Source organism: Mirounga leonina, unplaced genomic scaffold, assembly GCF_011800145.1.
Source record: "Mirounga leonina isolate KUSES-001 unplaced genomic scaffold, KU_Mleo_1.0 Mir_454, whole genome shotgun sequence".
Taxonomy (NCBI): domain Eukaryota; kingdom Metazoa; phylum Chordata; class Mammalia; order Carnivora; family Phocidae; genus Mirounga; species Mirounga leonina.
In genome coordinates, this window is record NW_023270763.1 from 1,652,823 (window position 1) to 1,676,639 (window position 23,817).

The 23,817-nt window shown below is 59.6% G+C and overlaps 2 protein-coding genes across 2 annotated transcripts in view; one reads left to right on the forward strand and one right to left on the reverse strand.

The window, feature by feature from the left end:
• Positions 1 to 1,484: 1,484 nt before the first annotated feature.
• Positions 1,485 to 10,620, forward strand: NUDT1 (nudix hydrolase 1). The gene is made up of 3 exons (XM_034988261.1): positions 1,485 to 1,706; positions 9,233 to 9,378; positions 9,621 to 10,620. Exons 1-3 carry the CDS (start codon positions 1,555 to 1,557, stop codon positions 9,848 to 9,850), a joined length of 528 nt encoding a protein of 175 aa, XP_034844152.1. The 5' UTR covers positions 1,485 to 1,554; the 3' UTR covers positions 9,851 to 10,620.
• Positions 10,621 to 12,735: 2,115 nt separating this feature from the next.
• Positions 12,736 to 23,817, reverse strand: part of SNX8 (sorting nexin 8) — a 37,554-nt gene continuing 26,472 nt past the window's right edge. Inside the window, exons 4-12 of the mRNA XM_034988260.1 lie at positions 23,204 to 23,321; positions 22,814 to 22,935; positions 20,867 to 20,947; positions 19,757 to 19,917; positions 19,064 to 19,196; positions 16,249 to 16,317; positions 14,679 to 14,828; positions 14,174 to 14,323; positions 12,736 to 12,900 (exon numbers count right to left, since the gene is read on the reverse strand). Coding sequence (XP_034844151.1) covers positions 12,790 to 12,900; positions 14,174 to 14,323; positions 14,679 to 14,828; positions 16,249 to 16,317; positions 19,064 to 19,196; positions 19,757 to 19,917; positions 20,867 to 20,947; positions 22,814 to 22,935; positions 23,204 to 23,321 — 1,095 coding nt within the window. The 3' untranslated portion in view covers positions 12,736 to 12,789. The remainder of the gene's footprint in view (positions 12,901 to 14,173; positions 14,324 to 14,678; positions 14,829 to 16,248; positions 16,318 to 19,063; positions 19,197 to 19,756; positions 19,918 to 20,866; positions 20,948 to 22,813; positions 22,936 to 23,203; positions 23,322 to 23,817) is intronic.

A 23,817-nucleotide genomic window follows, 5' to 3' on the forward strand; every position in this document is an offset into this window, starting at 1 on the left:
CTGGGAGGGGGGAGGGGGACCGGAGAGAGGGGAAGGGGCGGGGCCGGGGGAGGGGGGACCGGGGAGGGGGGCCAGGCACCGGGTAGAGGAGTGCAGGGCTCGGGGGCCTCTGAGGAGGGGAAGGGGAGGGGAGAGGGGCAGGCGGGGTGCCAGTGAGCAGAGGCCGGAGGAGATGGATCCCGGACTGCCGGGGTCTCACGGCCTGGGGACCTGAGGTCCCGAGCCCCCCCGCGCTGTGTAAGCCCGGCCTGGTGCTCTGCGAAGGGCGGGTATCGTCTCTTAAAGCCCTGATAAGGGGCCTCAGTCTGCAGGTGACTGGACTCGGCCCCACGGCTAACAGGCAGGGCTGCCCAGTGGGAGGAAGCCCCCGGCCCTGACACGAGGTGGGCTCTCTGAGGACCCAGGCCGCTTGCTCCAGCGTCTGTGCCCCCGCTGAACCTCAACAGCCACTAGACCCAGGTTGGGGCACTGAGTCTGCCCTTTGACCTCGGGTCCCACTCCGCCTCTCAGCGCCCGCTTCTTCCTCTGAAAACGGGGAGCGAGAGTCTTAGCTCTCGGAGTTGTTGGGTCTGTTAAACACAATACTTTTTGAGAAGCATACAGTGAGTGCTTCCTAATTGATAGCCGACACCCCGGTATCCTCCCCGTCACCAGCACAGTTCACTGGGAAGCCAGGGCTCTGGGCGTGACCCCGTCAGCCTCAGGACCAAGTACACAGGCATTCAGCCTCAGGCACGGAGACCCACCCCCAACACCAGGGCCCACCTGAAGGTGCCTTGTCTCAGGCACGGGAACTTCCCAGAAGGATCCCTGTGCCCGCTTCTCATCCAGCGTGGTCCCCAGCGTGGGAGACTTGTGTTCAGTGGGCCCCAGGCCGTGCTAGGGCTGGGTGGACAGGGGCCCTGCTCCTGGCCCTCCCCCATGTCTCCAGCAAGCACCCAGACTTCAGCCTGGGAGTCTTCCTCTGGATGGTGCTCGCCCATTCGAGGAGGGGGACCCTTGTGGCCCCCAGGGCAGCAACGGCTGTGAGCAGATGAGCTGTCGCAGGAGGGAGGACCAGCCAGCCCTGCTGAGCGGGCTCTCCGCTGTCAGGAGCTACGCACTGCTTGGGACTCCGTGGTCTGCCACTGCTGAGGTGCAGAAGGCAGATCCCCACAGGCCAGAAGAAGACCCCACTGGTGAAGAGGCCACGGCCTAAAGCCTGACCCGACGACCAGGGGCTAACCCGCGTGGTTCTGCTGTGCCCACGGCTGGACTGCCCTCTTGCCTCTGTGCTGAGGCGGGGCAAGCACTGACACGGCCATCCCCCTGCCACCAGCCTGGGCACCGCTGCCACTGGCTTCGCAGAGCCAGGCCCCTCTCTAGCCCAGAAGCTCCCTTGTCCCTGAGGCCAGCCACGTGTGGCAGGGCTGGGAGATGACATACCAGCCTCCCCCTCCCTGCCTGCCACGGCACGTTCCCATCCCCCCCGGCCCCTGGCCTCCACCGCCCCCGTCCGCACCCAGGTTGGGCTGAGCCCGCCCTCTTGCCTTCCTCAGGGGTCCCCAGAGGACCATGGGCGCCTCCAGGCTCTACACCCTGGTGCTCGTGCTGCAGCCTCAGCGGGTGCTCCTGGGCATGAAGAAGCGAGGCTTTGGGGCCGGCCGCTGGAATGGCTTCGGGGGCAAAGTTCGAGACGGAGAGACCATCGAGGACGGGGCCAAGAGGTGAGGTTGGGGCGGGCCTGCCCACACAGCCAGCTCCCGAGGGGATAGACTGGAGCTCCTTATGGAGCCCTTGGGCCTCAGTTCCTTCATCTGCAGAATGGGAATAACAGTAACCGCTCCTGCCTCTGGCGAAGGGCGTGGCAGGGCGGTGAGTGGGGTCCGCGCCAGCTGTCGCTGGGGACTCAGGAGCGGCCCACGGCTGTGCTTGCGGCTGCTTCCAGCCAAGGGGTGGTCCGTCACCGGACGTCTCCGTCTGTTCGGGGGAGCCGACGATGACGAGGTTTCTGCCTCAGCCCTTTGAGCACACACACGCTCCGTTAATCCTCAGCACTTCCCCAGGGCAGGAAGCGAAGCCCAGAGAGGTCGAGCGGCTTGTCTGCGATCACACAGCTCCGGTTTCAAGCCCTTTGCCTTCTTTCTCCTCATAGGCATGTGCGGGTACAACGAGACTGTGTGTAAACGCACAAAGCACTACACAAACCTTCACCACTGTTGATGTTGTTCTGAAGAACGTTGGCCACCTTGATCAAGGCCGCTTTCCCTGGGGCAGAGAACAGAGCCCCACACGCATAGCACTGAGGCTTCTGGAAGGGAAGAAGGCTGCGGGCACTACAGGCCGGTGGTTCTCGAGTTCGGGGTTTTTTAAACATGACCACCACGTAGGAAATGTCTAGTCTCTGAGGCCGTGGTGCTATCACGGATGGCAGGCCACAAGCACGTTTCCCACCCCGTTGTCCTTTAATCGTGGGTCACTAAGCTGGCTTCATGGCGCACGGCTGGGCCGCAGCCCTGTCTGAAAAGCCGTGGTGCCTTCTGTGGCGTGCCCCTTCCCTTCATGGGCCCGGGACCAGGGCTGCGGCGACGCCACCACGTGGGGTCATTGGTTTTGGCAAGTGCAAGGCCATGTGACCGGTCCTGCTTGGGGAGGGTACAGCTGGGGCAGAGCCCAGTCTGCCGAGACTCTGGCATCTGGCCCTGTGAGCCGCCCCGGGGGTGGGCGTGGAATATGGACAAGCAGTGAGTGCCGGTGGTCTGCTCTGCCAACCAACCGAATGTCTTTGTCCTCCTGAGCCCATTCACTGGGTCCTGATCTCTGGGGTCCTGCTCAGTGTCAGGACACGGGAACAGGTCCCGGCCCCAGCCCTGCAGAGCTCCCATCTAGTCTGGCTATCAGGTTCACAGGGACAGGTGCAGAGAGCGGGTCTAGGGGACAGCCAGTGCTCTGGGGCGTCCAGAATGAAGAGCCAGGGCAGATAATTGGGCAAAGGAAAAACTCCTAAAGGACGTGACATTTGGTCCAAGCAGGTGGGAGGTAGAACGCAGCATCCACAGAAGCCCAGAGGCTGAGGGGCAGGGCCGTGCAGAGGTGTGTGGTGTGGGCCTTGTGGGGTACAGACAGCTTCACCTCTGTCCTCTGCCGTCCTGGCGACAAGCAAACTGGCAGGCCTCTGATTTCCTAGGGCGCATCCCTCCTGCCCTGTGTTCCGCATTTCCTGAAGGGGACACACACGTAAGACCCTCCGTACCGAGTGCGATGGTGGCCTTCCCGCAGAGCAGGCTTGGGATCGGGCAAGAAACGCGAGTCGTCGAGATGAGGAAGCACGTGCTCTCTGTCCCCAGGACAGAACTCGGATCCTTCTCGGTCGGCCTCCCACTGCTGCCACGGCCCCTGCCTGTCCCGGTTTGCAGCTGTGAGTGGCCCTGTCATCAATGGTCCCGGGTCCCTGATGCCGTGTCTGCTCTCCTGGCGGCCGTGGTCGAGCTCACGTATGCACCCACAGGAGGCATGGGAGCTCCCTCCAAGCCTCAGCAGCACGCACTTTCTGATGGCTGATTTCAGCCGCTCTGGAGGGACCGATGCCTCTGGAGGCTGTGTTTGCCCCGGGGGCCGTTGATCTGGCATGCCGGCCCCGTGTCTGCAGGCCACTTGGATGTCTGGGCTTTGTGAAGTGTCTGCCCAAGTCTTTCACCCATTTTTTAAAAATTGGGTTGCCTGTCTTACTCTTCGGGATCTGTACTTCTTTATACATTTTAACGTTCTTCCCAATTTTCTGCTTCAAGTCTCCCGCTAGGACGTGGATTCATGTGTTTCTCCTTGCAGTTGTTAGTTTTTGCCTCCTGCAGTTTGACTCTATTTTGAGGCACATACGTGTTGAGGATCGTATCGTGGAGAAGTGGCCCCTTTACCAGCACAGCAATACCCTTCTTTACTCCTGATGCCTGAAGTTCGGACAGATACTCCTGCTTTCCTTTGGTTAGTGTTGGCATGTGTCTTTCTCCATTTACAGTTCATCCGTATTTTTTCATCTTCGTTTTATACTTCATGCTTGTAATCTTTATACCCAGCGTGGTTCCGTGTAGACAGGTGGTCTAGTTTTTGGATCCCCTCCGACCATCTGTCTTCTGCGGGAGCGTGTGGACCACTGATGTTCCAGGTGGAGACTCCTACAGTTGGGTTCATATCTATTCTATTTGTCACCCTTGTTCGGTGTTCCTCTTCTTGTCATCCTCTCCTTTTCTCGGTTTTGTGGTTTTAACTGAGCACTTTCTATGAATCCCTTTCTCTCCTTTTTTAGCATGTCAGCTATCCTTATCTTTTTAACTGCTCGACTACTTGCCCCAAAATTTGCAATACACATTTGCAGCTAATCCAGGCGCGCTTTCAAACAACACTGCCCCGTCCCGTGAGCGGCTTGCCTGCCTCGCAACAGCAGACATCCCGATTCCAGCCCCCAGCCCCGTATCCTTGCTGTTGTTCAGCTTATGTACGAGTGTGCACACACAGGGTGTAAGTAAGCGGATACATCATCGCTGTTACTTTGAACAAACTGTTACCTGTTACATCAGTTAAGAATTAAAACTGTTTTGGGCGCTTGGGTGGCTCAGTCGGTTAAGCGACTGCCTTCGGCTCAGGTCATGATCCTGGAGTCCCGGGATCGAGTCCCGCATCGGGCTCCCTGCTCGGCAGGGAGTCTGCTTCTCCCTCTGACCCTCCTCCCTCTCATGCTCTCTGTCTCTCATTCTCTCTCTCGCAAATAAATAAAAATCTTAAAAAAAAAAAAAAAAGAATTAAAACTGTTTCATCTTGGGGCGCCTGGGTGGCTCGGTCGGTTAAGTGACTGCCTTGGTCAGCCTTCGGCTCAGGTCATGATCTCTAGGTCTCAGGATCGAGCCCCGCATCAGGCTCTGCGCTCAGCATGGAGTGGAGCCTGCTTCTCCCTCTGCCTCTGCCCCTTCCCCTGCTTGTGCTCGCTCTCTTTCTCTCTCTCAAATGAGTAAATAAAATCTTTTAATAAAATAAAATAAAACCGTTTCATCTTGCCTTCACTTACTCCTTCCATGCTCCTGCGTTCTTTGTGCAGATGCCAGGTCAGATCTATCACTTTCCTTTTCTCTAAAGAACTTGTTTTCACGTTTGTTATGAGGCAGGTGTGCTGGTAATAGAGTCCCTCAATTTGTCTTTGAGAAAGCCTTTATTTCTCCTTCCCTTTTGAAGGGGAGGGGAGTACAGAATTCTAGGTGAGTGTGTTTTGTTTTGTTTTTCCCTGAACCCCAGCTGTCTCGCCTCCCTCTTCCTGCCCGCCCAGTGTCTGAGGAGTCCGATGTCACTCCTACCCTGTTTCTCTGTGGGGCAGGTGCTTTCTTCCTTGGGCTCCTTTCGGGATCTTTTTTTTTTTAAGATTTTATTTATTTTATTGGAGAGAGAGCGTGTGAGTAGGGCCAGAGGGAGAGAGTGAATCTCAAGCAGACTCCCCGCTGAGCAAGGAGCCCAACACGGGGCTCGATCTGCAACCCTGAGATCATGACCTGAGCCAAAATCAACAGTCGGACACTTGACCCACTGAGACACCCAGGGGCCCCTGGATCTTTTATCTTTGATTTATTACACTTGGAAGGTAACGCATCTGGCATCTGTCGTGCTTGGTGTCTGCTGAGCTTCTGGGACCTGTGGTTTGGCGTCCTTGACACTAATCGGGAACATTCTCAGTCATGTCTTCTCTCTCTTCTGCCGGCATTCCTGTTGCTCACACGTTTGCTGGCCGTCCCACACCCTTGATATTTTGTTCAGTTTTGTCCGATCTTTGTTCTCTTTGCTGTTCTGTGTTGGGCCGTTCTGTCGAGATGCCCTCCAGCTCACAGTCTTCCCTCGGCCACGTCCAGTCTCCTGCAAGTATCCTCTCCGTGGCCTGCCTCTTCTTTCTTAGCGATACTTCGATGAGCAGAAGTTTCATCTTAATGGGATTCCACATATGGCTTTTTCTTTACATGCAGCGTTTCTACACCCTTTTAAAGAAATCTTTGCCTACCCAAGCTTAAGGAGACATTGCCCTAAGTTTTCTTCTGGAATGTTCAGGAGTGTTAGAGTGCCACTCCCTCTGGAATGGAGTCTGGGGTAAGATGTAAGGCAGAGGGTTGAGATTCATCCGTCCAGATGTCTGGCTGACACAGCATCATATTGAAGAGACCGCGTCTTCCACTGTCCTGCAGCCCCGTCTGGCATGATCACAGGGCAGATGTGACACAGAGCCTGACGTCTGTTTCCTGTCCCACGTCCCCAGTGGCGTCCCGCGACCGGGTGGGTAACTGAAGAAGCTCGGCACAGCCGGCCAGATGCTGTGCTGGGCCCTGGGGTCTGCCCTCCAGACGCTCGCTTGACTGCAGAGGCTGCCGGTGGGGTCGTCCCATGGCCCACGACTCGTCCCGCTGTCCTGACCTCACCGCAGAGCACGGAGCCCTCGTGAAATCAGCGACCTTTTATTGTTGTCGGACTCACGGCCATATTCTAAAGGTGTTCATTATCCTCAGAGGCTCATGATCTTTCACACTCCGGAGGCCTCATCCAGCGAGAGAGGCCGTGGAGGGCGCTTCCTCCCAGCTGCCCCCCTGGGCGTCCACACGGGCATGTCGTGCCCCTGCAGGCAGCTGCTCCCCCTGGAGGACATCCTGCTATGGCCACGGGTCAGTAACGATTTCCACGCTCAGAAGCAGAGGGCAAGGCCATCGTGCTGCAGACATTCTTCATGAAGGCCGGGACAGGCCTTACCTTGAGGTTGAGGGCAGAAGTTCAGCCCCAGAGCCCCACACCATCAGATGGGCTCCTAGTCTTGGGGTCGGCTTCGAGGAGCACTCTCCGGGACCCCCATCTCCTCTCCCCAGGGCCACTGGGGTACCAGCCCAGAAGTCATGGAGCCAGAGCTGCCAGGAAGGCCCACAGCGGAGTCACGTGAGCTGGCTGCCGCGGTAGACCAGAAGTCAGGACAACCTCCGACAAAGGAGTATTGTGCCCCTGCCCCCGTGGGGTGAGAGGGAGAGGCCAGATGGCACATTCTAATCCACTTTAGGAACAGGCTGAGATGTGTCTCAGGCCCCACAGGCCAGAAGGATGACTGACTCCAGAACAGCCCTGGGCTTCTTGCAGGCAAGTGAGTCGGGGTGGCCCCTGCAGGGAGCCTGGCACACGCTTTATCCACCGCACTCCCATTGTGCCCTTACAGATCCCAGAGCAGGCCGCCGGTCTAGAGCTGAGTTAACGTACCCTCTCCACCTGCAGGCTTGGGTGACCATGTACACGCGAGCGGTCGTCCCTGAGGGAACAGCATCTGAGCAGCGAGGATGCAGCATTCTTGGGGGGGGGGGGGGGGTAGGTTACAGGCACTTGGGGAGCTGGGGCTCGTCAGAGTCAGGTTTGGGCTGTAGGCAGGTGGACGGTCCCATCTCTCTGGCCAGCGTGCCTGATGCCTCCAGCAAGGCCACAGAGTGCCGTGTTCAGAGAACCTCAGGAGCTGAGTGGCTGAACAGAGCCCCAGGACTGCAGGGCCCCCCCCACCCACCCACCCAGACACTCGGCTGCTGTCATTTTGTTTAATTCATGATTCATCCCGTTCTCTGCCATCTGGGGAGCTGAGCATCACACACACAATCCGACACTTTAGCAGAACTGAAACTGTCATCCCCGCTAATTATCCCAGCCTGGGAAGTGAGATTATTGATATTTCGTGCACTGCTGTGTATTTGGGGAAGATTAACCAAAACTAGTCAAAACATGAAATCACTAGGTGAAGTTTTTCAAAGCGAGCCCCACCAGCCTGCTGCCAGAGTGCTGGGGGAGGCCCCACGGGGTGCCAGGACATTTAACTGGGGCGCCATCTGTACCCCCAAGTGAACACACACATCCATGTTTTTAGGTCAAGTCTAATTTTAATGAACCACGTCAGTGAATAAATTCCGGCTTTCAGAACCATTCGGGCCTGGTCTACCGCGGCAGCCAGCTCACGTGACTCCGCTGTGGGCCTTCCTGGCAGCTCTGGCGGGTTCCGAGTGGAGGAAGGCATCTGCTGGGATCAGACCGCTAAGACCCAATGTGTGTGTGTGTGTATTTAATGAGCAAAGTGGTTTCCCTGGCTTCTCATTCCAGGCACAGGAAGCAATTATGCATTGTGTTCCTAACAGAACTTGGAGATCAAAGCTAAAAAAAAAAAGCCATTCTTTACATACAACTATAAATGGTCAGGCGTAATTAGAGCACTTAGAGAAACAAAAATACACGTAGGGCAGCGAGACTCGGGAAGGAACAGACGGAGCTCCGCGGCTGCCGGGGCCCGGGGAGCCCCCCGAGTTCCGAGCACAGAGCCTCCAGAGAGCATTGGCCGCGTGAAGGACGAGGGAAGGAGCCAGCTGGCCGGGCAGACGAGAGCGGTCCGGGGGTGCGCGCGAAGCTGCTCCTCACGGGCGCCTCGCCACTGCAAGCTGGCCGCCGTTACTATCGGTGACCCACGCCAGTTGGGAAACTGGCCGAGCTCCGTGAGGGGTGGGGGTTATTCTGCTCCGGCGTGAGACGCGCGGGCATGTGAAGGGAGGCACGGAGGAGGCGGCCCAAAGATCACACAGAAGTGGTTACGAGGGCTCCTTCCGGGGAGGCGTCCAGGGGTGCTGGCCACATTATCTACCGCAGACATGTGATTTGGGGGCTACTTCAAAACTGACGCCAGCATCAGAACGTTCCGGGGGGGCGGCCTGGTTCTGCTGTCGCGCATCACACTTGTGCTCGGGTGGGAAAGGCGTCCCTGGGAGGAGGCCTGAAGCCCCTGTCCCGTGATCAGCCACAGGGGAGCTGGCTGGAGGGTTGGGGCATCTCCCTGGGAGGCCATGGTTCTCAGCACAGGTGTGAGGAGAGGGGATTCGGGACCCAGGTCCCCGGAGCCTGCAGCCTGAAGAGTAGCATCCGTGTGGCCGTTGCCGTCCCGTGGGAAGAGCAGGAACCGGACAGGGTGGGAGGTCCCCAGCTCCGCCGCCCACCCCTGTGACCCCCCCCCCAGCCGCTGAACTCGGCCAGGCCTGGGCTGCCCCGTGGCTCACGGGCTGTTGAGCTGGGTCGGCCTGTGCGCCCTGAACCAGAACCTCTGAACAGAATCGGTATTTGAAAGGTCCCCAGATGACTGCAAAGTCCCGCCGGGTCGCCAGGTGGGGAAGTGCTTCTGTGTTCCCCAGCACCTTGCTGTAGGGTCACCCGCCCCGCCCACCCGCAGGGAGCTGCAGGAGGAGAGCGGCCTGACTGTGGACGCACTTCACAAGGTGGGCCACATCGTGTTTGAGTTCGTGGGCGAGCCTGAGCTGATGGACGTGCACATCTTCTGCACAGACAGTGTCCAGGGGACACCCGTGGAGAGCGATGGTGAGTCTTGGAGTCCGTCCCTCCCCACCCCAGCGGGCGAGGGGAAACCAGGTCCGGGTCCCGGGAGGCAGGCGCCGCGCCGGCATCTAGCTCTGAGCCTCGTTCCTCTTCTGCAAAGTGACACAGCCAGGAGGACTGAACCCGAGTACGCCCGGTTCCTCACACAGACCTGCCTGGTCATTGCTCACTGACGGGCAGTTTAAGCCTGGGTGGAACATCCGTGCTCTTTCCACCTGCTCCAGAAATGCGCCCTCGGTGGTTCCAGCTGGACCAGATCCCCTTCTCGGACATGTGGCCCGATGACAGCTACTGGTTTCCCCTCCTGCTCCAGAAGAAGAAATTCCACGGGTACTTCAAGTTCCAGGACCCCGACACCATCCTGGACTACACGCTACGCGAGGTGGATGAGGTGGACGAGGCAGAAGTGTGCTGGCCCCTACGGGCCAAGGGACCCACTTCACCCGTTCACTGAGCCCGAGGCAGAGCTGGGGTCTTGGGGGTGGGGTGGGGTGGGCGAAAATAAAGACCTTTTACCTTTTCCACATTCCTCGCAGGGCCCGGTTGGGCCGTGACCGCTCCCTGGGACAGAGCAGTGCCAAGGGGACAGCTGGAGGGCCGGGTGCTGCCCTGTGCGGTGCCATGGGCTCTTGCTGGGACCAGTGTGGGCGAGCAGCTGTACCCTCCTTGTTCCCCACCCCTCCATCAAGGGGAAACTTGAGGAACAGTCATGGCCCAGGGCTAAAACCCTGGTCTAAGGCACCGGAGGCTGTCCCCTATGGGACCCCAAGGGACAGGGTGTTCTCGTCCACATCTCTGACCACCAGGAAGGGGGGAGGCAGACAACACACAACTTACCCAACTTTCATAAACAGATTTAATGGTTGTTCGTGTTTATTGATAAAAACTTTGGAATGTATGCCATTTGTGAACAATTCCAGTTTACTGGGCGTAGCAGTAACTGATCCCTACAGCCTTTCTTATAAAGTGCTCCGTACATCAAACTGTGTCACCAAGGGAGGAGGGGACTCAAGGGCAGACAGAACCAGCCAGGGTCCCGTGCGCGCATCAGAACTGCGTCTTCCGCTCCGGCTCTGCATCTGCCTGCGACAGCGAGCAGAGCAGGGTCCAGGGTGGATGGTCCTAGGTGGGGTTCCACTCCAGCCTTGCCTGAGTCCGGGAGCAGGGCTCTGTCCCCGTGGCATTTGGACCATGCAGGCCGTGGAAGACAAGGAAGGCCCTGCAGCTCAGGCACAGGGAGGCTCTGTGCAGAAAAAAGGGGCCTCTGCTGCCCCCAGCTGAGGGCACAGGGAGGACATGACCCCCCCACCCCCAGCAAGTCTCTGCATCTGTCTGCTGACCTCCCTGCAGGGCCTGGGGGGAGGGAGGGGATGGACCAGAAACGCCCCTCCAGGCAAGAGCCCCTCCTCATTTCCCCCTCAGGAACAGGCCAAGGGAACACGGAGTCACCAGCAAATCCTCTCCAAAAAGCACAGGGCAAGTCTCTGGTGCTGGAAGTCTCCTTGGTGACCTGGGTGAGGAGGCCCTCCCCGCGCCGGCCCTCCCACCTTCGAGCAGCTGCCCAGTGCATGCGCCCCCAGCCCCAGTGCATGCAAGGCAGGGCCTGCTCTCCACTGTCCTGGGGTCACCTGTCCCTCACCAGCCACGTGCAGGCCACGGGTGGGTGAGCAGCATCGGACAGGGATGAACAGGAGGCTCAGAGGTCACGTTTTGTGGCTCAAGTGCACACAGGGCCACGGGAGCAGCCCCGCGGGGTGGCGCAGACCCGCTCCCGGCGCCCGAGAACCCGTTTCTATGGCGGGGGGTGAGAACACAAGCCACCACCCAGGAACAGGCCACTGACCAAAACGACCCCCAACGTGCTGGGCTCTGCAGATGCGCTGCCCCTTCTCGTCAGCCCAGGAAGGCACGAGCCTCGGTCGGGGCCTCACGCGGGCTGGGGCGCCGCAGGTCTCCCCTCACACACACACCCCCGTGGCTGTTCCGCCGGCACAGGCAGAACCCACACGTGCGGCGGGTCCGAGTCCCGGCCTGACCCGGTCGTCTGGCCGGACCAAAAGGACACTTGCCCCCAGACTGCGGTGTGCATGGTCTCCTCGGGGAAGCACACCTGTCTGTGGGGAGAGAAGTTACCCTCGGTCCCCATGCTGTGTGCGGGCACACAGGTGGACATCAGACCCGGGCGCACCCCCAGGAGTCTGCGCTCCCCCCCGGAGGGCATGAATCTCAGGAATCCTGTAGTGCGGTCAGAACCTCCTCCGGCACCGCTCAGGGCCGGGGAGCAGTGAGCTCAAAGGGCTGCAGGCCTAGGAGAAAGCACCCTACCTGTGTTTACACAGAAGGGATTCAGAGCAGGAAGCACCCGGGCCCTAAGCACACAGGAGCCCCAGAGCTCCAGGCACAGAGCCCTCTGGGCCTGCGGGTGCCGGAGGGAGGCAAGAAGGAGGGGTCTGAGTGGCTGAAGTAAGTGAGGCCAGCTTACAGCGGCTCAGCCACGGCAACACGGACCCTTCCTGCAGAGTCCAGCTGGGACACCGCCCCCCACCCGGCCTCCTCTGCCCTTCCAGCCTCCAGGTGCAGTCTGCAGAGAAACGGGCGTCCGGGCAGCTGAGAGGACGGAACCGTTGCTGCACTTGGACAAACAGCACCACTTCGCCTTGTCTCCGCCATCGCCGACCACCAGGCGCACACGGGTCAGAGAGTGAGCGTGCACACAGGGAGGGACACAGCACACTTGACCCTAGAGACCAGGCCAGGGCCCCCATGGCACTCCCTGGGGCTTGTCCCCTGGAAATCAACACCGTCTGTGCACCCAGTGCCCCCGAGCCCCCACCCCCACACACACTCACACTGCTGCCCGACACAGGCCCAGGACGGCCGGCTGGCCTCCAGGGATGTGCCAGGTATAGCCACCTCTCATCCGACACAGGGACAGTCCTGCCCTCTGTGGGCTCAGCTCATCCAGACCCTCCTGACTGCTCTAAGCCCCTGGGGGGCCCCCTGCACATGCCCCCCCACCCCGGGCACCTGCTATGTGGAAACCATCCTGCCACCGTGACCTCTGGGAATCCGAGAAAACCATTCCAGGGGCCCTCAACTTCACCCCACCAGACTCCCAGGCACAGTGCGGGGGGCAGGGGGGCAGGGGCAGCTGAGCAGATCCCCGTGGCCTCTGGCTCCCGTGGACGCTCAGATCATGTCCTCGGCCCTGCTCCCCAGGAGGGCAGCACCCAGACCCTGGCCCCCCCTGCCCAGCCCGGGCATCAGCCCAACACCGGGGACCCTGTGGTGGGGGGGAAGGCAGCCGCTGTCTGAAGGGAATTAAACAGGGACACACCGTTTGGAAAGAGATTTTAGTGAGGCCGCCGGGGCTCCCGCCCCAGGCCACTGGCACTACTGAGGAGACATGCCGTCCTGCGGGGATCTCGGCGGGGGCAGGGAACTGTTGGGTCCCGCGAAGAGGCAGCTGAGCTTGGGCTTCAGGTCGTTCCACACCTTGCTCATCTGGAGAAGAGGGAGCACAACAGGGTGAGAAACCCCCGAGGAGCCCCGTGCCACCAGACCGGACCAGGGGGCAGCTGGCCCTTCCCCTCGCCGCATCTCAGCCCCTTCCCCCCCGGAGAACGCCGGAAGAGGAGGAACTGTGTGCGCCGCATGCGCGCCAGGGGGCCGGCAGGTGGGCTCCGCCAGGACCAGCCTCCCGGTGTGGCGGGTCACACAAGACAAGCCGCACCAGAGAGAAAGTGGGGGTCAGACGTGCGGGAGAGGAGGGTAGCTCGGAGATCAGCCTCCCCAGACCCGAGCCCACCCGCACGGGGCCCTGCGCGGGCCTCCACCGGAGCGGGAGAGGCCCGTTCCTCTCTGGCTGACCCGTTGGGACACTCCCCAGGGATGGGGACGCTGCAGTCCCAGACGCTTGTAGCCCATCACCCTCCAGGTCCCACGCCGATCATGGAGGCCGAGCAGGCGCGCAGCACACACTGTCTTTCAGAAACGGAAACTTGCCACAGGGATTAAACACGCCAAGGCTGGAGAGTCCTAACAGGCGCAGAGCCGGGACTGCGGCCCAGGCTTTAGGGACTCTGGCCTGAGCACGCTACCGTACCAGGGAGCTGCAGGTGGCCACGGGCAGATGCGCCCCCCCCCCCAGCAGGTGACTGTGCTGCTGGGGCTGCCACCAGGCCTTGACCCAACCCAGCACACACCACGTCAGCAGCGGCCAGCAAAGGCAGAACCACACGGGGACCATATACGAGTTTCTTCAAGCCTAGACACACGACCCTTCTAAGCTGTCTGGAGAGGGACACGCCCGTCCCCGTTTGCGGAGGCACAAAGAGTCCAAGACAAGCTAGCACCATGCGGCTCTGGGTCCTCGGGGCCAGCAGGTGTCCGCGGAGCTTGCCACATCTCTGGCCAAGCAGAGGGCGTGTTCCCAGCAGTGCGGGAGCCGCCGGCCGGAGGACAGGGACCCGGGGTCTGCGCCAACCCCCGCCTTCTCTCACCGACGCCCCACCCTCTCTTCTCTCCATTCCAGGGGATGCTGCGCTTTACCCGACTCCAGAATTCCTCCAGGAGAGGAGGAACACTTCCATCATGGTCTCACGCTGCCCCCCACCCTCCAAGAATCGCGAGGACAGCTTTGCCACTGCTGTTCGGCCTGCGTGTGCGACAGCAGACATGAACCTGGCCTGTTTACAGGCCCCGTGCTCCCGGCAATGCCGGAAGGCCGGCTGCAGGAGTGCCAGGCTCCCAGACAGCAAGGGGCTGGCCGACCCACCTCCTTGTGGCCTTGGATCTGCGAGTTGACAAAGGCCCCGAGAATGTGGGAGGTGAGGGGCAGGTAGATGTGGACCAGCTGCATCTCCTGGTGCAGGCAGTACAAGGAGAAGAAGCTCCGAAGCTCCAAGGTCTGGATGGCGTTCTCCTGCTGCGGAGAGAGGAGCCGCCCCTCGTACCTGGCCCAGCAGCCGCTGCGGAGCGCCACACCAATACACGGCCTCTCCCCGAGCCCGGGGCCTCAAGCCCTTCCCTGCACCAGCGCTGAGGAAAATTCCAAGCCACTCACCCCAACCGGGCACCCCAACGGCTCTGCTCTAGGCGCCTGCCCATCCCCCCGCTGGCCACACCGGCCCCAGGCAGCGACCCTCCGGAAGCTCAGGGGCCAGGCCCCGAAGTACAGGTCCGGGGCCCAGCCAGGCCAGGCCTGCTCACGGGCAGCCCAGCCGGGGGGCAGCCACGGGCCGCCCCGCCCCGCCCCGCCCCCCGCCCCCCGCCAGAAGCACCTCGACGATGCGGGACTCCAGCGGCTGCGCCGAGTCGGGCTCGCGGCTCTGCACGGCGGCACTCAGCATCTGCCTCTTCGTCACGCTGTACTTGTGCAGGGCACGCTGGTGCTTGTGCAACACGCCCTTCTCGTGCCGTTCGCACAGGTCCTGTGCGGGGAGGGCACCTGCGCTCAGCCACCAGCCAGCAGGGACCCGGAGCCACCCTCCCCCGGGGGAGGCCGCATGGAAGGGGGCAGTGGGAAGAGACCGGCAAACAGACACATGCTTCAAAGTCAGCGCTGTTCACACACAGACACCGTTGCCACGCACACCCACTCACTCCACGCTCAGGAAGGAGTCGTGGAACGGAGTGGTTCCGGTGACAGGCCCCGGGTGAAACCAGGAGGGGCTGCAGTGCACATCAGCCCCGCCAACCGAAAACCCACATAAACTAGGTCCTGTCCACAGGGAAGACGCACAGGGAAGATGGAAGGTGGGTCTCCGACTTTTCCGCTGCCCATGGAGGGAAGCCCATGTCCCTCCAGCAGCAGAAAGACCCACCTCCAAAAGGAAGATGCACCGGCATTTCCCTGGAGCCCTAAAATAGCCCCGCTCAGGAATCTTGTGGGAAATACTGGCCACAGAACCACAGTGCTGGGATCTCGAGGGGACCTGGCTACCATCCAACTTAACAAATCCCTTCTGGAACCTTCCTCAAAGTCCTGGGCCCCCTCTCCTTGAGCTCAGCACGAAGGATTCTCCGGCTTCACAGACCATCCAGCCCACGGTTCAGAAGCCAGCCCTACACAGAGCTGGAGTCGGACTTCCCAGCATCTCTGCCCACAGAAGAGGCAAGCTCCCTCCACGCCAGGCCAGCCCCCCACACACGTGTAGGGAGCGAGCATATTCTCTCTCACACACACACACCTCTATGCACACATGTGCACATGGTCACACGTGTGCACGCACACACGTGTGGGGACGTACATATACGCCCGCACACATATACAGGTGCTCTGCATACATGCACATACACTCACGTGCACGTGTGCAGTCACATACGTGTGTATACACTCCTACATGTACACATACACACACGTACATACCCGTGCTCACAATTTACACATTCACACATACCCCTACATATGCACACATATACCCGCATACATACACACACGTACACACGTCTTAACGTGTACACACACAGACACGCGCTCGTGCGTACCCTCACACATTCACACGCATGCACATGCATACACAAATGCATGCACTCATACACACGTGCGCGTGTACACACACATGCATACACATACACTCACGTGCATGTATACATGCGTGCACACACACACCCGCCATTCTCAGACCAAGGGAAGCCAGAGGCCTGTCTGCACACCTGCTGGGGCCACAGCCCAGAGCACCTGCAGAACCCGCCAAGGGGAAATAACTCTGGCAAGACTGTCTACGGCCCATCTTCCCTCCACAGCCCTGGCTTTGCAGCTCTTCGTCCACTCCTCTGGAGTCACACCCCTGAAAGATCATGGATCCTTCTCAAAAGCTCTGTCCTTGGCCAAGGAGCAGCCAGACTCACTTTATAGGACTGGAGCAAATCCAAGAAGAGGTTCAATTTCTCCACCACGTCATTCTCTTCCTGTTTGCCCTAGAAAACAAGGGTGGGTGACCAACACCGAGCACCACAGGACCCACAGACCCGGCCAGGGCCCCCCATACGCAGGCCTGAGCTGGCTCTTCCCCCCACAGCCACCAGCCAGCTCTGCAGAAGAGCCCCCTTCCCACACAAAGGCCCCCCAACGTAAGGCAGGGAAGCCACAGAACCCAGCAGCTGGATGAAAACTACATCCTCAGTTCCCAAGGTCATCTGCCCACTCGTGCTTGCTGTTCCACAGCACTGGGCCTCCCAGCGTGCCAAAGCCACAGTACAGTTGGGGCTAGGCTGGCTTCCTGGGAGCCCTCCACTCTAACACTGTGCTCACAGCCACATGTCCTGAGGGCTCTAGCACAGCTCATGTCCCTCAGCCACCAACACTTGCCGAGCACCTTGCCCAGGTGTTTGCTGAACACTTCCTAGGCATTCACCAAGCACCTCTCAGGTGTTTGGTGAGCACCTCACCTCTCCCAGGTGCAGTGTGGGCTCCTCAGAGAAAAGAGCCCTTTTCACAACCTCTAGAGCTCCAGCTATGGCTCAGCATGAAAAGCTCACCTCGGAAACCACACAGCGACTGTGTAGAGGGTGCAGCCAGAAGGCAGAAGATGGGAAGAAACGAGGAGGATGAGTCTGACCAGGTTACAAGCACTGCCCTGGGAGCCAGGGCTCCTGCCCAGGTTCTGCCACCAACTCAGGGGACCCGGGACTCATGCCTGCCCAGCTCAGAGGTTCCAGGCCACTCATTCCCACACCCACAGCCAAGACTCGAGCCAATAAGGTCACAGGAAAATAACAGGCATGTTCCAGGTTTTCTAAACCCAGAAGGAAAACACCAGAGGTCCACAGGTGCCCTGCTCCCGCCTGACTGGGCGGAGGGGCACAGGAGGACGGAGGTTCCTCCGTCTAGCAGCAGGTCACGTCACTGGCTAGGTCCCAGTTCTCGTTCAATGCCACACAAGACCCCAAACCACCATCCTGTCAGCATGGAAAAAACAGCCCCCTCTGAGTCTCTGTTGTCCCGCTGGGATATAGTGACCTGGGGCCCCTAACAGGTATGGGGAGAATAAAACCAGGGTGTGTGGAAACAGAGTTAGGAAAACCAGCCCCTGGGTGTCTTTCCTCGTGCAGTGAGAGTGAACAGAACCCCAGCTGTGCTGGATGAAAGTCCTGATGGTCGTTTGATCCAGTTTCACATTAAAACTATATTAATTTCACTTCAACGTGAAAACCACGAGGAATAGTCAGGAAGTGGTACTTCCTCAGACGTCACATTTCAAAGCAGCATCCGCCAGCTATCAGAGATCTCAGAGCTTGGGGTTCAGCTTCCAACTATGAACTTGCACCACATCAGAAGCCTGAACCCTCTCTCCCTCTTCAAAGGCAGAAACACAGCATCCAAATCTCAGTCGGAAAACACAGGAGACGACAGAGTCAGGAGTTTCCGTTCTGCGGGACGCCTGGGGATTCACGGTGCACCCCACGCGCTCTCCCACCCCTGCCCTGAGGCTACCTGTTGAACTGGGAGCTGTGTGGGCCCAGGGCCTAGGTCCTTGCAACCAGGACAGCTTCAAGTTTAGGTTTAGAATGAGCTTTGAGGAAAGTCCAACAGGTCCCATGAAAAGTGTCCGAATGACCTCATCCAGCCCTTGCTTCTCGTGGACATGAAACGGGCCTGGGAAGCAACATGCCCCGAGCACAGGCCCAGCACAAGGCACTAGCCGAACGCAGAGCAGGCTGCCTCTCTCTGCAGCCGCGCCTGCAATGGCACAGTGCCAGGCCTCCCCGCAGTGGACACGTGGGCACCTGGCAGGCCTGGAGAGGGACCGGGCCCAGCGCCAGTTCCGAGAAATGCCACCACCACCCTACGCTCAGTTTCTAATGGGAACACGCAGGCACCGGACCACAGAGGAAGGAAACCCAGGACTTTCCGTACCAGCCAACGAGATCAGATTTCCTTTTCGGAACTTAGAGACGTCCTGGGCCTCTGAGGGCCCCACCTTGAGCCTGAAAATCCCCCAGCGCCACGGTCGGAGAGTCCACCACCATCGCTGTGTTCTCCAGCCTGCCACTAAGGAGCTTTGAGCGTCAGACAGGCAGCAAGTCCCTTCACAGGTACACCATTTTAATTTATTTACTACCAGCCTACAGACCATTTCCCCAAGAACCAGGCCACAAACGCTCACCCTCAAAGTCACGCAGGGGTTTTATAGCATAAAAGCACCCAGATGAGCCTCTCCGTCTGCCAGTAAACTGTGGACCTTCAAATAGATCCCCAAGGACCACAAGGCCCCTGCGCGTGCGGCAGAAGCATTTCTGGAGGCTAACTGGGTCCCTGCGGGGAATGGAGATGGGGCGCTCTCAAGGCTCCGGAGCTTACTTACTGTCCTGATAAGTTATCAAGGAACCAAGTACTTGCTGACTAGGATAGCAAAGTGGGAACTACCTGGTCCACCCAGAAGCATCCGGGGAAGTCCGAGATTACATTTTCAAGGACAGATTACAGCTTCTCATCTCAGCAAAGTGAACCTTCAAAGGACCAGCACCCAGTCTCCTTGTCACGGGCAACCATCTTCAGAGCGTCAGGGGCTCACAAGGAGCCACTCAGAACAGATGGGGACATGTAGTTCCAACCAAGACCAGCACCCACTCACTCCAGACACAGGACTCCAAAGATGTCCCCGCTTCCGTTCCCCAGGGACAGGTGCTCTTCAGAACGGGCACCGAGCACAACGTCACTCACCTGCTGGGCAGCTTTGTCAGCAAGCAGTGCAAATTCAACGGACAGGCCTCTCAGCGCCTGTTTAAGGGACCCCCACGTGCTGCTGTTCAGAGAGGCCCAGGAAGGGAGCGGGGTCGTGTCAGACCCCAAAGCACTAAGGGAAAAAGAAACAGAGGAGACAAGACACTCGAGGCCTGGGAGCTGAGCCGGCCGTCCAGCATGACATGTCGTCCCAGGGCAACCTCTGCCACGCGAAGAGCGGTCCCTGGGGACATCTGAGCATCTGTCAGAAAGGCAGGACCTCAGCCCCCGCCCCAGGCCTTCTGAGCCAGTTCTGGTCAACAAGCCCCCCAGGGATGGGTGTGCACACGTTGGCTCGCGAGGCAGAGTTCTTGAAACTGAGGAGGAGGGTGCAGTCCTGGCTGACCGTCCACTGCCCCTCCACCCAGGGGAGTGTGAACAGTTCGGGCCGTCCTTTTCCAGTCTAGTCCTGACAGCAGGGAAAACGACGTGTGACCGACTGGCACACATTTGTGTGTTTAGGGATCCACCCTTCCCTGCCTAAATTCCCCCAGTTGTCTTCCTCTAAATTCCATAACCCATTTCCCCAGCCCTCTCCTTCACCCTCTAACAGTGAAACTGGTCAGAACGGGCGTCGCTGTAGTAAAACACCATCTGCCACCAAGTCTGCAGACCCCCCCGCGGGGCACCTGCCTCAGCTCCTTCCCAAATACGAGAAGGTCAGCAGCATTGTCGACGGCCCTCGATGCAATCCGCTCAGCCCGGTCGCGAAGCCTGTGGAAGCTGTTGCAGATGTTCCGAATGAGCTCCCGGCTGACGGCTAACTGAGTCTGGATGTCGGCCGGGAGGAAGTCCTGGCAGGGAGGACAGCAAGGCCACGCATTACTGGCCGTGAAGGGCCTTCTGGAGACGACGCCCATCAGGACGGGGAAGAAGCCCGGCGACAGAGCAGCGTGTGGGCCCAGACGCCAGGCCACATGGGGCCTCACGGGGCCTCCCTTCTTGTCCAAAAAAGAAACAGAAACCAACATCACGCATATACCACAAACACTAAGCTGAGTGGCCCCAGGAGATGGCGATTCTAGCGTCCACTGAAAGCGGATCCAACTGGAGGTCCTGCAGGAACACACACTCCGATAATAACCGTCACGCTCAAAGTGACTCTCCGCGTGAGGGCAAGGCCGCCGGGAGGCTGCATTTCTCCAAGAGTCACTTTTTACCAGCTTTACTATTAACTACCCAGTAACATGAACTATTCTTTAACATGAACATTAACTACATAACGCTTAGAAGACAGGAAGCTTAGGGAATGGAGTGGGCACGTGGGCAGGAGTCCGTATTTCTGTATGGAGAAGCAGTTTAAGAAGGAAAAGGAAAAAGCTACCCAGTAGCCACCTTAATCCTCTTTAGAGAAAGAACAGATGTGCTAAATTTTACAATAAACCAATGCAACACTCCCGTCCCCTCTGAAATCTGAGAGGCTAGTGACCCAGCGGGAGTCCACCTGAATCACAAAAAAGCCTCGGGGATGTGGCAGGAGAGCTGGCCGGCTTCTGTGGCCAGACCATGTTCAGCCCCCTACGGGTGGGCTACTCGGTGGTCTGGGACCTTGGCAGCCTCTCGGGGCCCGTCTCCCCATCTGTGAAGTTGGCAGGACACCCGCTGTGTGTCCGAGCAGGTGAAAGCAGGTGAAATGAGGAAACCATGCGGCGGGCCTCAGCAGCATCCCCAGCACGCGGTCAGGCATGGGGTCAGGCGGTCACTTCCTGGACCGGAGGGGGCACGTCACGACGAGCAAAGTACCTTGGCCCGAGGAGCCAGCTTACAGTTCATGAATTCATCTCCAACACACTGAGCTGATTCCTTTAACTTGTTCTGCACGTCCTGCAAAAGGAAACAGAACAGCCAGCTCTACCAAGCTGCAGAACAGTCTGTATGAGACCAAGGAGGTCAGCAGGAGGCAGGACGCAGGCCTTCCTCAAGAGGAACGTGCTCCCACAGGAGGGCCGTCACACAGGCATCCCAGAATATCTCGTCACTGTGTCTCCCCGGACTTCTTCCCATTGACCTTAACCTTTAGGGTGGCTTTCCACAGCCAGGAAAGCCTGACTTAACAACAGCGGCACCACAAAACCTCCAGCTCCAGAGGGCAGCTCTCTCTCCAGAAACACAGGAACTCCGTCCACAGCGCAGAGAGGACCTCCATGCCACAGACGTCACCTGGTAGGTCCCACCACGTGGGGCACAGAGACGAGCTGAGGTCTCCTCCTTCCTTCAGACAGACCCACAGGACCCAGGCCCACAGAGCCCCGGGAGGGCCGGTGGGCAACACACAGGCCTCCTTGGCAAAGCCATGTCCAAGACCGGGACCCACAAAGAGCCATGGGAAATACAGGCAGAGAGCCTAACCGGCAGCTCTTCATGAGTCAAGGAATTCTAGAATTTCAGAGATGGCTGAGGATCATCTGTCCTAATTTTCTCATTTTACCAGAGGAAACGGAGTCAGGGAGGCCCCAGGGACAACACCCTATCTGTGAGGGCAAAGGGTCAGAGGAGCCTCACACTCCAGGACGGGGACGCCACCCAGCTCTGTGCCCAGTGTGCAGCTCCCAGGCCCCCTCGCATTCCTCCCTGGCAGGAAAGATCCCTGCGCTGAAGGAACCTGTCCGCCCAGGGTTCAAAGGCCCACGCTCCCAGCTCAAGGGCAGACGGTCACAGCAAGCATTCACGGAGTGCCTGCTTCACGTCCCGTAAGAGGGGCATCTGAGCTAGCGGCAGGAAAGCCTTCTCCAGGAGGCACCAGGCCCCTCGGCCTCACAGGGTGTCTCTGCCTCGGCGGCTCCGTGATCTGCGTCCTGCGGTGGGAGAGGGTGGGACTGAGCCCCCCCAGGTCCCTGCTCAAGAAGGGCTTCCCTCGGACAGAAGACGACCCATCTGATTCCACGGGTAAAGCGGCCTTGTTGGAGCCTCTGCCCCCACCCCTCTCCCTAGGCGAGCAGGCTGCCCTTGGGACAAGGCAGGGACATCCTCCCCAACTGGGAACAAGGGCTTTGCCTCGCTCCCCGAGGCTAACACACACTGCACAACAGCTGACAGACATGGCCGCTTGGTTTCTAACAGAAATTAAGGTCCACGTGGACACGGTGGGTCTATCCTGCAGCTCTGTGAGAAAGACTCCGCTCAGTCTTCCAATGGCACATCATCAAAGTGGCCTCATTTGCTTTCTTGGAAACACCCATTGCAATCTGGGGTCTCCGGCACTTCCGTAACCCTCCCAAGCAAAGCCTTCAGGGCGACGGCGCTCAGAACCTCCAGCTCGACACACCGAATCCTGCCAAGCCAAAGCCAAGGATGCCTCTTGACATCACAGCCCCATTATCTGGGAAGGAAGTAAATCTCACTTGGGGCAGTCACGTAGGCAGGAGACTCCGTCTGGGCACCCAAGCCGAGGAGAGCAAGACAACAAGCAAATTTAAGAATGCCAGGCAGCGGGGCGCCTGGGTGGTTCAGTCGGTTAAGCAGCTGCCTTCGGCTCAGGTCATGATCCCTGGGTCCTGGGATCGAGCCTCCCACGTCCAGCTCCCTGCTCGGCGGGGAGCCTGCTTCTCCCTCTCTCTTTGCCTGCCTCTCTGCCTGCTCGTGCTTTCTTTCTCTGTGTCAAATAAATAAATAAAATCTTTAAAAAAAAAAAAAGAATGCCAGGCAGTGTAGGGAACCTCAGGCCCCACCTGCGACAGTGAAGTAACTCACAGGGCCACTGAAGGACAGGAACAGCCGGAGGGCCACGTCCTCGGAGAACGGGGGGTGCCGGGCCACCAGGTTAATGAAGCGCCTCAGCGCCCTCCGCCGGGCCTCGATGAACTCCCGGTCAGCTGCGGGCAGAGAGCATGGGGACGGCAAATAGGCTGGGCAGCACCCCCACCCCAGCCCCCCGCAAACACGCTCGGGTGCAGAAATCTGCCAGGAAAAGCATGGGTCCCTTTTGTTTGAACCAACAGTGATCCACCTCTTGCGGACCCCCGACAGGCAAGATGGGCACTGCTCACTGTGAAGGCGCAGGTTGGGTTGCACTCCCCCCCCGCCCCCGGCCGACCTGGCCTTCCTGGGCACGTCCCTTGCCAGCCAGACCCCCAGCTTTACCTCCCAGCACTCTCTTGGGCGGCAGGGCCGGCACCATGCGGTAGGGGAACTTCTGCAGCAGCATGTCGTGGAGAACCACGAAGTCATTGTACCGTCTGTACACAGAGGACTTGAAGCGCTGCAAGAGAACGGAGGGCCCTGTGCTCAGACGCCAGAAACCCCCCCGCCCCCCACCCCCGCCACCAACCGGAGCCCGCGGGAGCGGTGCGGCTCGGTGCCTCACCCTGCCGCCCAGGCTCTACCGAGGACAAGCCCCGTCCTCCCCGGCGGCACGCACCCGGCTTCCCACCGCCCGATGCTCGGCTCTCCTGAGGAGACCGGACTCCTGGCAGGAGGCCGCGCCTGCACAGCTGGGCCCACCCCCCATTAAAGGCAGCTGGTGCGAGTGATGCCCTCTTCACTGCGTCCCACGGGCGCCCTCCCGAACGCGGTCACGCAGCGCCAGCGCGACAAGCACGAAGGCCTCCTGGGAGAGTGCCGACCGTCGTGGCAGACCAGACACCGCCCAGAAGGCTGGACAAGTGGACGTCGGACGCCCGTCCCGGACAGACCCGCGGGCTCCGTGAGCACCAGCCCCCACGCGCAGAGGAACCCGACCTGGCTCCATGTCCAAG